The 12,233-nt window shown below is 36.8% G+C and overlaps 2 protein-coding genes across 4 annotated transcripts; one reads left to right on the top strand and one right to left on the bottom strand.

Annotated features, from left to right (window-relative positions):
* The first annotated feature begins 861 nt into the window (after positions 1 to 861).
* LOC128699958 (uncharacterized) lies at positions 862 to 6,713 on the top strand. Of its 3 annotated transcripts, none has more exons than XM_053792797.2 (4): positions 862 to 893; positions 2,784 to 3,325; positions 4,429 to 4,628; positions 6,309 to 6,713. In XM_053792797.2, exons 2-4 carry the CDS (start codon positions 2,867 to 2,869, stop codon positions 6,604 to 6,606), a joined length of 957 nt encoding a protein of 318 aa, XP_053648772.1. In that variant the 5' UTR covers positions 862 to 893; positions 2,784 to 2,866; the 3' UTR covers positions 6,607 to 6,713. The 3 variants fall into 3 exon arrangements, with proteins under 3 accessions (XP_053648772.1, XP_069954835.1, XP_053648771.1); XM_070098734.1 differs by lacking the exon at positions 862 to 893 and adding an exon at positions 1,085 to 1,445; XM_053792796.2 differs by lacking the exon at positions 862 to 893 and adding an exon at positions 1,085 to 1,529.
* Positions 6,714 to 9,548: 2,835 nt separating this feature from the next.
* On the bottom strand, positions 9,549 to 11,881 carry ND-MNLL (NADH dehydrogenase (ubiquinone) MNLL subunit). The gene is made up of 4 exons (XM_053793025.2): positions 11,867 to 11,881; positions 11,114 to 11,355; positions 9,959 to 10,090; positions 9,549 to 9,732 (listed from the first exon to the last, which is right to left on the bottom strand). Exons 1-4 carry the CDS (start codon positions 11,879 to 11,881, stop codon positions 9,672 to 9,674), a joined length of 450 nt encoding a protein of 149 aa, XP_053649000.1. The 3' UTR covers positions 9,549 to 9,671.
* Positions 11,882 to 12,233: the final 352 nt, after the last annotated feature.

Below are 12,233 nucleotides of genomic sequence, written 5' to 3'. Positions count from 1 at the left end.
GGCATTCAGGCTCAATTCAGAGAACTGGAACACAGATCCAATTCCCTAGATCAAGAGCCCCTCACCAGCATCAAGGAACCTCCCTTGAGGGGCAGTCGCTCAGAGAACTAATTAATAATAATAACAATAATAATAATATTAATAATAATAATTTTTATTTAGCATAATACATGTTTGTACAAAGGAGTATAACAACTGGGTGTACATACCAAGAGCCTCTTCATATGCAGAGCATTTCAGGCAAACTTAAGAATATATCCCCTTTATAGTATAATAATAGGGTATTAAAAAGACCCCAATGGAAGTAAGTCACCCTGACTTTATTGGGTTATCCCAGGTAATCTACATACATGTTGCTGTGTATGATAATTCATGCATGTGTATTTATGTGTAGCTGTACCTTAAAAAATTTGGTAGGTAATTTACAGTATATATGAAAACGTCTGAAACTGACAGCACAAGTGTAAATATTGAGACTTTTAGTTTAAAAATTATTCTAAAAATAATTTTTTATTATTATTATTGCCACATTAAATAAGTAATTATATAAAGTAAAGAGTATTTTTAAAATGTGCGTATTAGTAGTGAAGTAATTTACGATAATATTTTAATGAATATGTAAATATTATATATATAAAAGAATGAATAGAAGTCAAGAACGTAAATAGTTAATTTGTTTTTGTTTTGTTCACTTAAATCCAACTCAAATAATGATGAAAATTTATTTAAATATTGAGTAAATCCAAAGGTATAAATTATATAATAGTATAAGAATAATACCTTTTATAAGACGTATTGAAGGGCATCCTTTTTTTATTTAGATTTTAAGAATATTAAGCCGTATTAATATATATATTATAAACAGTTTTTAAAGGTTTAACGAGCCAGTATAAGTGAGACATTTCCCCAGAATTTTTTGAAGCGAATTTTCTCCTCTTCACCTTGATGCTAGTGAAGGGCCCTTGATCCAAAGAATTAGAACCACTCTCCTCTTCCTCGGATCAAACCTGATTGCTGCCTCCCAGTCCTGAAGTGCTGCATGATCATGAACCCTCCAGGACGGTCTCTCGATGCTATTGAAGGGCTTTTGTTCCAAGGAACTGGGCTTGTCTTCCCTTCCTTGGATCAAACCTGACTATACCTCATTTTCCCAGAATGTGTATGACCCATACAGGTTTAATACTTCCCATGGCTAATACAACTGTGCATTATCTTCAGCCTTGAATATTTCGTTGGGTTTAGCGCTTAGTTTTGATAGCAGTAATAATAATAATAATAAAACTGTTTAGTAGTTCTTACTACCTTTAATTGTGCTTCACTCAAGGAAAGCACCTTGATGTCAGTGAAGGGCTCTTGATCCAAGGAACTGGATTAAGGAACTGGATTCCCCCCCCCCTTAGATCAAACCTCAAGGCCTCCAGTTTCCCAGACACAATATGAACCATGTGGGTTTAGCACTTCCCTTTAATTAATATAAAAATGCTTTTTTTTGTACCTCATCATCCATGTACAGGAATGCCTTTCTTCATGTACGTTTGTTATATGTAAATTTTGCCTTCTGCAATGTCCTGTTTCTATCAGTAATAACACGTGTGTGATATACATTCATTGTTTGCATTTGTCACAGTAAATAATACATGCTAAAGATTTTTATTATGCAAAATTTAATATTAACCCTTAAACGGTCCAAGCAGATCTACATTCACATGTGTAGTGCTACAAAAGTAGATCTACGTTTTTTCTACATTTTTTTTTTTTCAACAAGTCGGTCGTCTCCCACCGAGGCAGGGTGACCCAAAAAAGAAAGAAAATCCCCAAAAAGAAAATACTTTCATCATCATTCAACACTTTCACCACACTCACACATTATCACTGTTTTTGCAGAGGTGCTCAGAATACAGCAGTCTAGAAGCATACACATATAAAGATACACAACATATCCCTCCAAACTGCCAATATCCCAAACCCCTCCTTTAAAGTGCAGGCATTGTACTTCCCATTTCCAGGACTCAAGTCCGACTATATGAAAATAACCGGTTTCCCTGAATCCCTTCACTAAATATTACCCTGCTCACACTCCAACAGATCGTCAGGTCCCAAGTATCATTCATCTCCATTCACTCCTATCTAACACGCTCACGCACGCTTGCTGGAAGTCCAAGCCCCTTACCCACAAAACCTCCTTTACCCCCTCTTTCCAACCCTTTCGAGGACGACCCCTACCCCTCTTTCCTTCCCCTATAGATTTATATGCTTTCCATGTCATTCTACTTTGATCCATTCTCTCTAAATGACCAAACCACCTCAACAACCCCTCTTCTGCCCTCTGACTAATGCTTTTATTAACTCCACACCTTCTCCTAATTTCCACACTCCGAATTTTCTGCATAATATTTACACCACACATTGCCCTTAGACAGGACATATTTTCAAATATAACAAAAAAAAGTAGATCAAAGTTTTTTTACACATTTTCAAATGTAAAAAAAACAAAAAGAAGATCTACTTTTTTTTTACATACTTTCAAATGTTGAAAAAACGTATATATACGTTTGGACCATTTACAGGTTAATGTCCTGAGTGAGCATACCTATGGTACAGCTGCCACGGACCTCAAACACTTCCACTGCATAAAGCAAGATGCCTGTACAGTACTTGTATAAATAATAAATTCACCATATGTAATTTGACCCAGGTGTAAGTTTTTTTTTTATTTCAAAATAACACTTACATATTTTGTGATGAATAAAATTATGAAATAATTATTACTGTTGTTTACTCAGGAAAAGAAAAGAAATTTTCATTTGCCAATTCTGTGGCATGCAGTGCTACTTAACTTTTGTTAAGGAATGAATGAGACATAATCATGTGGGAGGATTATAATGTAAGTGAAAAGAACAAGAAAACCTTTGAAGAGTTGTGCAAAAAATTTCGCCAGAGTCCTGGTGTGTTTGAGTGTAAGCATGCGGAAATGAGACTCCATGAGATGAATACAGAGCAAGATGCGCAGATAGATGAAAACCAGACTCCTAAGAAGATTAAATTAGATACTAGCCATACCATGCCTGTGAAAACTTCACATGTGGAAGAGCTCAAGTCATCCATGATACCTGATGTTCAGATAATGCAAAATAGTATTTTAAATGCTCTGAATAATTCAGAAAAGGTTAATACCGAGCTCTATAAATCGGTAGAACCTCTCAGTGTGTGTAACAGCAGTGCTCCAGTAATAAGTGATGCAGTATTGTTTAATGTTTGTAAGAAGAATGAAAACTCAGATGATGCAGTAGCAGCTATTGTTGGAACACTTTTTATATTACCAAAGGTACCATATATTATGTTAATATTTATGTTAATGCACAGAATTATAATTTTAGCCCTATCTGTTAAAAAACTTGATTACTATATAATAAATTAAACAGTATAAGAACTGGATACTGTACTGTACTCTACAGTTTTTCTTACAAAGAAAAAATTATAGTCCCATAAAATTAAGGTCAAAGAAATTTTTTATTCATCTTTGATTACCCAGGCTACTGTACTGTGAAGAAAAGAGATTGAACAAGTTGTTTAGACAGTTTTGTTCCATGTAGAGACTTATCAAGTCAACTTGTTCTGCTACATGTGTCTTTTCTTCAATGTTTGCAATATATACATCATTTAGATCCAGATGTGTACTGTATTTAACTAAATTGAATGGTTGATGTAGCTCTTTATCATTTATGTCAAAAAAAATTCTAAATACAGTATTTTTTCTAAATAACACAATTTCCCTACTTATAGTGGCATTTTGTGAGAAATATCTGTACATGCTGACACTTCAACATCTCTTAAAGGTGCTCCTTGCTGTGGTGAAGGGCTCTTAATTGGAGAAATTGGAACTTCCCTTCTTTTCCTTCATTAAACCAAAATACCCCCACACTGCCCTCTTTAGTTAGGCCACTAATTTAATTTCTCCTAATAAGAATATTCCATATGTTTTGCAAGCTGCACTGATCACTATGACAGTTATGTATTGCACATACAACATTACCAGTACAAATGAAACACTGCATAATAGCAAATTTGCAAATAGTAAACCCACTTAAAGCAATTAGAAACCTGTACAGTATTTTTGAATAAGGTATTTTGTATAAACATCAACTCCACCATTATTTTTGCTTTCCCTGAAGAAAAAAATCACCAAACTGTGACTGGAATAAAAATGTAGCATGAAAAATTAAAATTATAATGCACAAATACAAATAATTCAGATTTAAGAAACAGACAACTAATCTTATCACATACACAGATAACAGTATCCTAGCGGCTATACTCAATTTTGCCCAGACATAGTATGTAGTATCTGTACATTACTTAGTCTTAAAAAAAATGTATAGATTAACAAAATTTGAATTGGCCATAAATAATATTTTTATCTACTTCCAGCTGTACCACCTATCTAGCAAGCTCTCCAAACCAAATGTTGATGCCTTGTTAGAATTTTTAGAATGGCACACTGATGTGAGTGTGACCCACATTTTGGTGCCTCTTCTGCAGCATTGCCCTAAAACTGAAGAACAACACCGAGATGTCCTGGCACGCCTCGTGTCTGCATTTTCAACTCAACATATAACACAGATGCTAAGGTACCGGATCACTTATATATTGTAAATTTAAGTTGCCTATTTATAACTTAACTCGTACAGTTTTTATGATTTCATAGTAATAGATTACAATACTACATTAAAACAAGTCATTGGAATATTGCTTAGGTTTACATAAAGGAAACTCCCATTCACTGAAATATTGGTTAGTGTAGATTTGCACTACCTACCATAGGTGATACATTAGGGCAGAGTTTGTTCAGACTAGGATCATTTTTTATTTTTACCATATTTTATAATTATGTCTGCCATCTCACTAAGAGGCAAAGATGAACTCTCTGCACTTGCATGCTTTTGGAATAAAATGTTATACACTGAACCTATGATTCTTTGTTGTAAAAGCTGCATTATTAGTTGTAGACTGGCCTCACAGCTCATTCTTGCTAATTTCTGCCCAACTTAAAATGTTTTTTTACATTTTTACCTCAACTAAAATGCTACCAAGTGATAAGAAATACAGTGGTACAAAGACTAAGGGAATATCATTATTTCAGACAAAATTTATTGTACAGCATTTTGAAGCTTGTCAAAAAATGGATGGTATCACAAATTGCCCTTAGTCTCACTCTTAGTGTGTGTACTCGTAGTATACATTGGCAAAAGGCCAAATTTAAGGCCAGTACTGCTTAAGCTACAAATGTACATAACTGCCACTAGATTATATTCAGTGATAGTAACTTAATTGAGAATATGAAAAACAGTGTTTGGATTGAGTTACAGAATGATGCAACACTTCTGTGAATACTTGGTAATTCAAGAGAGGTTAAGGAGTTCCATACAGCCTGTTTGCAAGTTCTATTCTAATTGTTTTGTGGTTTTAGTGCTTTGTTTTGATTATAATAATATTCTAACTGGTTGAGGGTGGTTTGCTAGATGTAAAATTCAAAGGACTAGCAAGGCTGCAAATGGTGATGTTGAAGCAGCCAAGGTTTTCCCCACCAAGCCATGGTAGTATACAGCATGCCAGCTATTTGGTTACCTAGTATGTATGTATCTTGTGCATTCAGTATTTTGTTAGTTGTCAGTTTGTAAAAAATTTTAGAGCTGAATATACCTCCACTTGTATATACAGGTATCTTACTTTATTTTGCATACTGTGCCTGTCATGGGAGTCAAAGTGTAATGAGGAACCTGTCTTAATTGTATCACGTATCACTGGCAGTGAATATGGAAGTTTCCTACATAAAGCCCTGTGGCCTGGTGGCTAAAGCTCTTGCTTCACACGGCGAGGGTCTGGGTTTGATTCTTGGTGAGGGTAGAAACATTGAGCGTGTTTCCTTACACCAATTGTGTATGTTCCCCATCAGTAAAATGGGTACCTGGGTGTTAGTCGACTGGTGTGGGTCACATCTTGGGATAAAACTGACCTAATTTGCCCAAAATGCTCTGCAAAACAAGCGGCTTTCTATATAGTAGCATGTCATTCATGTCAGCTAGGCCTGTATACCTTGTACATGTACTTGTAGAAATAAAGATATTATTATTATTATATCATGTCACCGATATTTTTTCCTCCAGGAATTTCCATTACCCTTCGATATTCAACATAGGAAATGCTAATTTTTATATTATTCTTCTGAGTAATTAATTACTTAAGTCTCATAATTTAATGCGTGTTATACCTGCTCAACACTAATATTATTCATGTTATTTTGTTTGCAGTGCTTTGTCTTCTCGTGAATCAGTGAGCGATGTTGACGTACAGATCTTTCAGCTGCTGTGTGAAAATGCTGATCATCAAGCTTCTACGGCACACACAGCTGTCCTTGCATTTTTGAACAAAACTGCAGACAAATATAAGACTTTTATCAAATTTGGTCAGTGCCTTTTATTTGTGATCAAGAAGATGGGACAATATATACAGGATTATGAAAGCCTCCAGCTAATTGCCAACAGTCACTCTTCAAGCATGAAAAAAGCCATCGAGTTACAAATGAAAAAAGCAATGAAAAACCGATGATGTAATTAAAAAGGCGATAGATAATCTCTCACACCGTCGGAAACCCAGTGTACACCATTCTAACACGGAATTCCTCTTGTATGCCTAAATAAAATTTGTATTGGCAAGTGTTTACTTATTAAATATTTTTGAATTCACCAGTGCACCTCCCTTAAGGGAGGTGCACTGATGCCCCCACTTCTTTGACCAGGTCGTGGGGGCATTAACCCCCAAAACCCTCTCCAGATATACACAACAGTTTAACAACAGCAAGATATCTCCACACCCTCCTTCAGAGTGCAAGCACTGTACTTCCCAACTCCAGGACTCGAGTCCAGCTAACTGGTTTACCCGAATCCCTTCATAAATGTTACTTTGCTCAGACTCCAAGAATACATCATAATAAAATCCATTTGCCTCCACTCATTCCTATCTAACATGCTCATGCACACTTGCTGGAAGTCTGAGTCCCTCACACAGAAAACCACCTGTACCCCCTCCCTCCAACCTTTCCTAGGATGACCCCTGCCCACCTTCCCTCCACTACAGATTTACATTCATGAGAGCACTAAACCTAATGGTTACACAGTAGCAGGAATGGGAGACAATCAAATTCAATCCAAGGAAAGGGAGGGTAGGTCTGGTTCTTTTGATCAGGGGCCCTTTACCAGCATTAGGGCACCACCTGTAGAAAGAATGGTGCCTGACATTCCATTTTCATAGTAGAAGTTATCACATGAAATGCATTCTGTACAGTACTGCCAAAAGAGTCTTCAGTTATCCATGAACAGTCATGACTGACAAGCCAATTTTGCTAAAACAGTAACATCATGGGAGGATACATGGCTGAACTTTCACTTCAATTACCAGTTTAGTGTATTTCCAATTTTTACACTCAGAGGGAAGCATTAAACCTGTATGGGTCATACAGCACCTGGGGAATGGGAGATAATCAAGTTTGTTCTAAGGAGATGACAGCTTTAATTTCTCGTATCAAGACCCCTTCACTGGCATCTAGACACTTCGTCACCTTTGAAAGGGAATTTTGAGAATGGGAAGAAGCCACTGAAAGAAAAGAAGTAAACTGATGCACAAATAACATTACAGTTGAACCCTCTACAGCCTCTCCTCACTTAGCGATATACTCGTTTACCAACGCCTTGGACTTACGACCGGCTCTCTGACCAGTATTTATACCTAAATAATATATATTAGAGTTGATTTCCTCTATTCTGTTTATTTCAATATAAAGTATACTACTGTATAGACATTTAAAAATATACCAGAAATGTTATAAATGATGCAGAGGTGACTTTAAAACAATATCAAAGATGGTTAACACAAACCCACTACCATTATAATATCCTCCTCATTTAGCGACGAATTCGTTTAATGACATGGTCTTAGGAACTGAACTCCATCATTAAGTGAGGAGAGGCTGTACTACTAATAATTATTTTAATGCTAATCCCATACAGGTCTGCTGAGGTTAAGTTTCAGTAAATGATGCAAATACAGGAATTCAAAATTACTTAATAGCTATAATCATAACCATATTTTTAAAGGGGTGAAGGGGTCAGCCAGCAGAAGGCTACAGTTGGATGACCAAAAGCTCCAGCTACGGGTCATTATATGACTAAGACCTGCATCAGGAAACACTTGTCCTGTTTCCTGACATACCTTACCTAACATAACCTACAAAAATCTGGAACAGTGGTCATGCACATTATGAGGATGTGGATAAAAAATACTATGAGAAGCACGAATTGTCAGGGTTCACGTTTATTTTCAAAGGGAATTGCTAACCCATAAGCATCTTATAGTGCCTTGGAATTGAGGTAATTGGGTTTAAGAAAAAGGAGGGCAGCTTTAATTCCTTGGATCAAAATAATTAAAGGGAAAGTGGTAAACCTGTAGAGGTATACAGCATGGGAGGCAATCAGGTACAACCCAAAGTCCAATTCCTTGGATCAAGAGCCTTCACCAATATCACGGAATCTCCCTTGAAGGGCCTTAAATTAAGAGCTTTAACTTGGAAGATGCAGAAGCAGATGAAAATACATTAATGATGTTGAAAGCCTATTGACTACACAATGGTCATTAAGGTTACAAGTCATCTATCCACCACCAGTCAAGAATACTTTAGTCCATAAAATAGGAATTATAGTAAACTCTAAATGTATACACACAGACATACACCTGTGTATATAACAAGCAGGAGAGAGAAGCAGAAGATACAGCAGGAGACAGCCAGTAGTGTGAGCATTCCAGCTGTGTCAACTGGATCTCTTGTTGTCTGTATTACTTGGCTTATCCGATAATTTATTTAAAGATAGTTCATGAGAAATAATCGCCAGTTTCCAAAGTTGTCGGGGAACTGGAGGTGGGCAAGTTTGAGCCAAGGAAGTGGAGGGTAGCTTCAATTCCTTGGATCAACAGCCCTTAACTTTATGGTACCCTCCTTGAATGGACTCTGCATATATTTTTTGAGAAGCAGTAAATCTGTAGGGTAAAGCCTTAAGAAAGTAAATCGTATCCACTTTAATATTTCAAGTATGTATTATATATATATTTTAAGAAAGCAATCCCCCTACAAGGGAGGGCCCCCTGCTTTACAGCATTTCACTTATGCAGAAGTTTTTCAATTACGTATACCCATTCTCCATATATTTAGACTTCCTACAATAAATATATTCATCACTCACTATAAGATAAGGACAAAAATATTTTAAGGTAAGTAATGCATGTAGTGTATATTCATTTTTTTAGGCCTCACTTAATATATGATACTGTAAACATGTTATCAGGCTTTTACATGCATTTGAAAGTGAAAAATAATTATGTTTTACTATACAGCAGTAGCCAGGAACCTGACCTGTTGTATAAGCAGGTCACACCTGTATAACATACTGTACTTCATTCAGCAGCCATCACCCAAAAAATTATAGGTTTTAAAAAGAGAATATTATTTCATAATTTATTCAGAAATACTTACACAGTACTGTACATTTTGAGGAGCTAATTATGCATCTTAATCCACATAGAAGAATAATTTACAATCAGTTTTATGAGATGGTGCGAGGTTGCTAAGGCCATGAGGGCTTCTCCCCTTCTGCCAGAACCCGCCCATATAATGCCGATTTGTCCCTGTAAAAGAGTATGAATTATTGTTATAAACCAGCACTTCCACCCGTCCAAAATACATATGCACAGCACTGATAAATATACCACATGTAGAAATTGAGAACACATTTAAGAAGCAGCTCTACATTAGGTTATGTCTGACAATTTTTAAAAAAAAATTTTTTTAAAATTCAGCTTAATTTCATTAAGCAACATTCTCAAATAAATTTCACAACCACCCTTATTATACCTGAACATGGTAAGTCTTTCAGTCTCAATACGATCAAGATAGGCTCCAAAGCAGAAACCTAAAAGTGGTACCGACAGCTTCAAAAAGAAGCGGGGATCGAGCTTCACATGTGCAAAGAAGGTCATGCTGGTACTGAAAAAAGAATTAACAATATTAATATAGATTCATTTAAAAACAAGATACGAGCCTGTGCATTCATGGTGAAGCACAAGGTCTACGAGGATCATACACACCCTGGAAATGGAAGGAAATCTGGGAATGTAGCTCAATTCCTTTTATCAAGGACCTCTCACCAGCATCAAGGCACAGGTTTCTCCATCCTCTCACTGTCCTTCCCTTTGAAGGGTACAATGTTAGTATGTTTATTCAGGAATACACGAATACAGTTACATAATCATACATAACAGCGTATGTGTAAAGAACTTAGGTTAACCGAAAAAAGTCAAGAGTGACCTCTTTCCACTGGTGTCCTTTAGAAATGTTTGGAAAACAACTCTAAACTCTCGTTAATATCTTGTTAATACTCGTACTGCAACTGAACCTAGATCCTTCAATTGAGATAATGTTTTATAGTTAGTTTTGATACAATATTAAAAATTTGTATACCAAGCTACATTCACAAAAATATACTAAGGAACAAGAAAGTATTTTCAAGAAGATCGATGGTTCGACTAACTTGCGTCTCGACAAACATTATCGTGGTTACGAGGAAGCACTAAACCCTTAAGGTGGTCATAAATCACCTTGAGAATAAAAGATAATCCCCTTCACTGGCATCAAGGTGCTAAGTGGAGTACACCATTTACCTGGATCAAGAGCCCTTCAAAGGCATCAAGACAAGTTCCCTTTTAAAGGTGAACACTTAAAAATAAACCTGCAGACATACACGTCATTTATCAACCTAGATTAATTACAATTATAATAAAAACTAAGCGCTAAACCCACCAGGGTCTTAATAACCTACAATAAAATGGTAATAATATTGGTAGAAATACCAACAATATATTAGGAAAAAGGACATAAGTGCAACTAATGTGACATTTTATTGTGGCAACGTTTCGCTCTTCAAAAGCTTTGTCAAGCCTGACAAAGCTCTTGGTGAGCGAAACGTTGCCACAATAAAACGTTACATTAGTTGCACTTGTGTCTTTTTACCTAAGACAGGATAAAATAAGGTAGTTTATGATGGCGCTGGCCGGGTCCCTCCTCCCTCTCTCTTCCACTTGTAGGTGCTCCACAAGTCTGCTCCAATGGCGGTCACCGTCACCAGGGGGAAGAATATTACCACCTTGTACCTCCTCAGAGTGGCCAGAACTGAGCGCCCGGGGGCCATTTAAGGAGCAGGAAGCCGCTGAGATCAAGAAAACTGAGCACAACTCCAGGTTACTTACATCACTCTAACCTGCTCAAGATGGCGGCCATCCAAGGGGGATACGTGTATACTTATTTATTTCTTTTAATTATTGTTGTTTGTCTTTACTGCAGTAAGGAAAAATTTGCGTAAATGTCGCGGATTTTATTTATTGAGTATATTTTAATGTGTTATTTTATGGACTTTTTTGCGTTATGTCTAGTGCCTAAAATTTTTTTTAGTTAATATCACAATGTAATAATGTCACAAGATGTTCCGGGTTTCCAGGAACTTCCACGACAGTCAACACCGTGGAATTCGTCAACTAGGAAACTGTCAGGTGTGCCACAGGCAGTGTGCACTCAATCCCTCACATCTCAACATCAGTGCACACAATGGATGTCTAAACTCTCAGAGATCTCCAAGTGGGAACAACCAACAGCCTCTCCCAGCAGACAGAGCTGACAGCTACTGTGACTTCACTTCTACAGTGGACCTAAAATCTGCAATCAAATTAAGGTCCACCAGGACGCTGACACATCCCCACAGCAGCTCACCCTCAAGTTGCTCATTTTAAATATCTTCTTTAATTTCTACAAGTACATGTACAAGGTATAAAGACCATAGCTGACACCAGTGACATACTACTATATAGAAAGTCGCTTGTTATGCTGAGCATTTCTTGCAAATTAGGTCAGTTTTGCCCCAGGATGCGACCCACACCAGTCCACTAACACCCAGGTACCCATTTTACTGATGGGTGAACATAGACAACCGGTGTAAAGAAACACTCCCAATGTTTGTATCTTCGCTGGGTATCGAACCTGGACCCTCGCAGTGTGAAGTGAGAGCTTTAGACACCAGGCTAAAGAAAAACAAGAAGAATAGGGTATTTTGGTTATGCCCTGATGGTAGCCCACCAGG

The sequence above is a fragment of the Cherax quadricarinatus genome, chromosome 64 (genome assembly GCF_038502225.1).
Source record: "Cherax quadricarinatus isolate ZL_2023a chromosome 64, ASM3850222v1, whole genome shotgun sequence".
Classification (NCBI taxonomy): Eukaryota; Metazoa; Arthropoda; class Malacostraca; order Decapoda; family Parastacidae; genus Cherax; species Cherax quadricarinatus.
The sequence above is the reverse complement of the archived record's forward strand: the minus strand, read 5'-3'. Positions and strand labels throughout refer to the sequence as shown.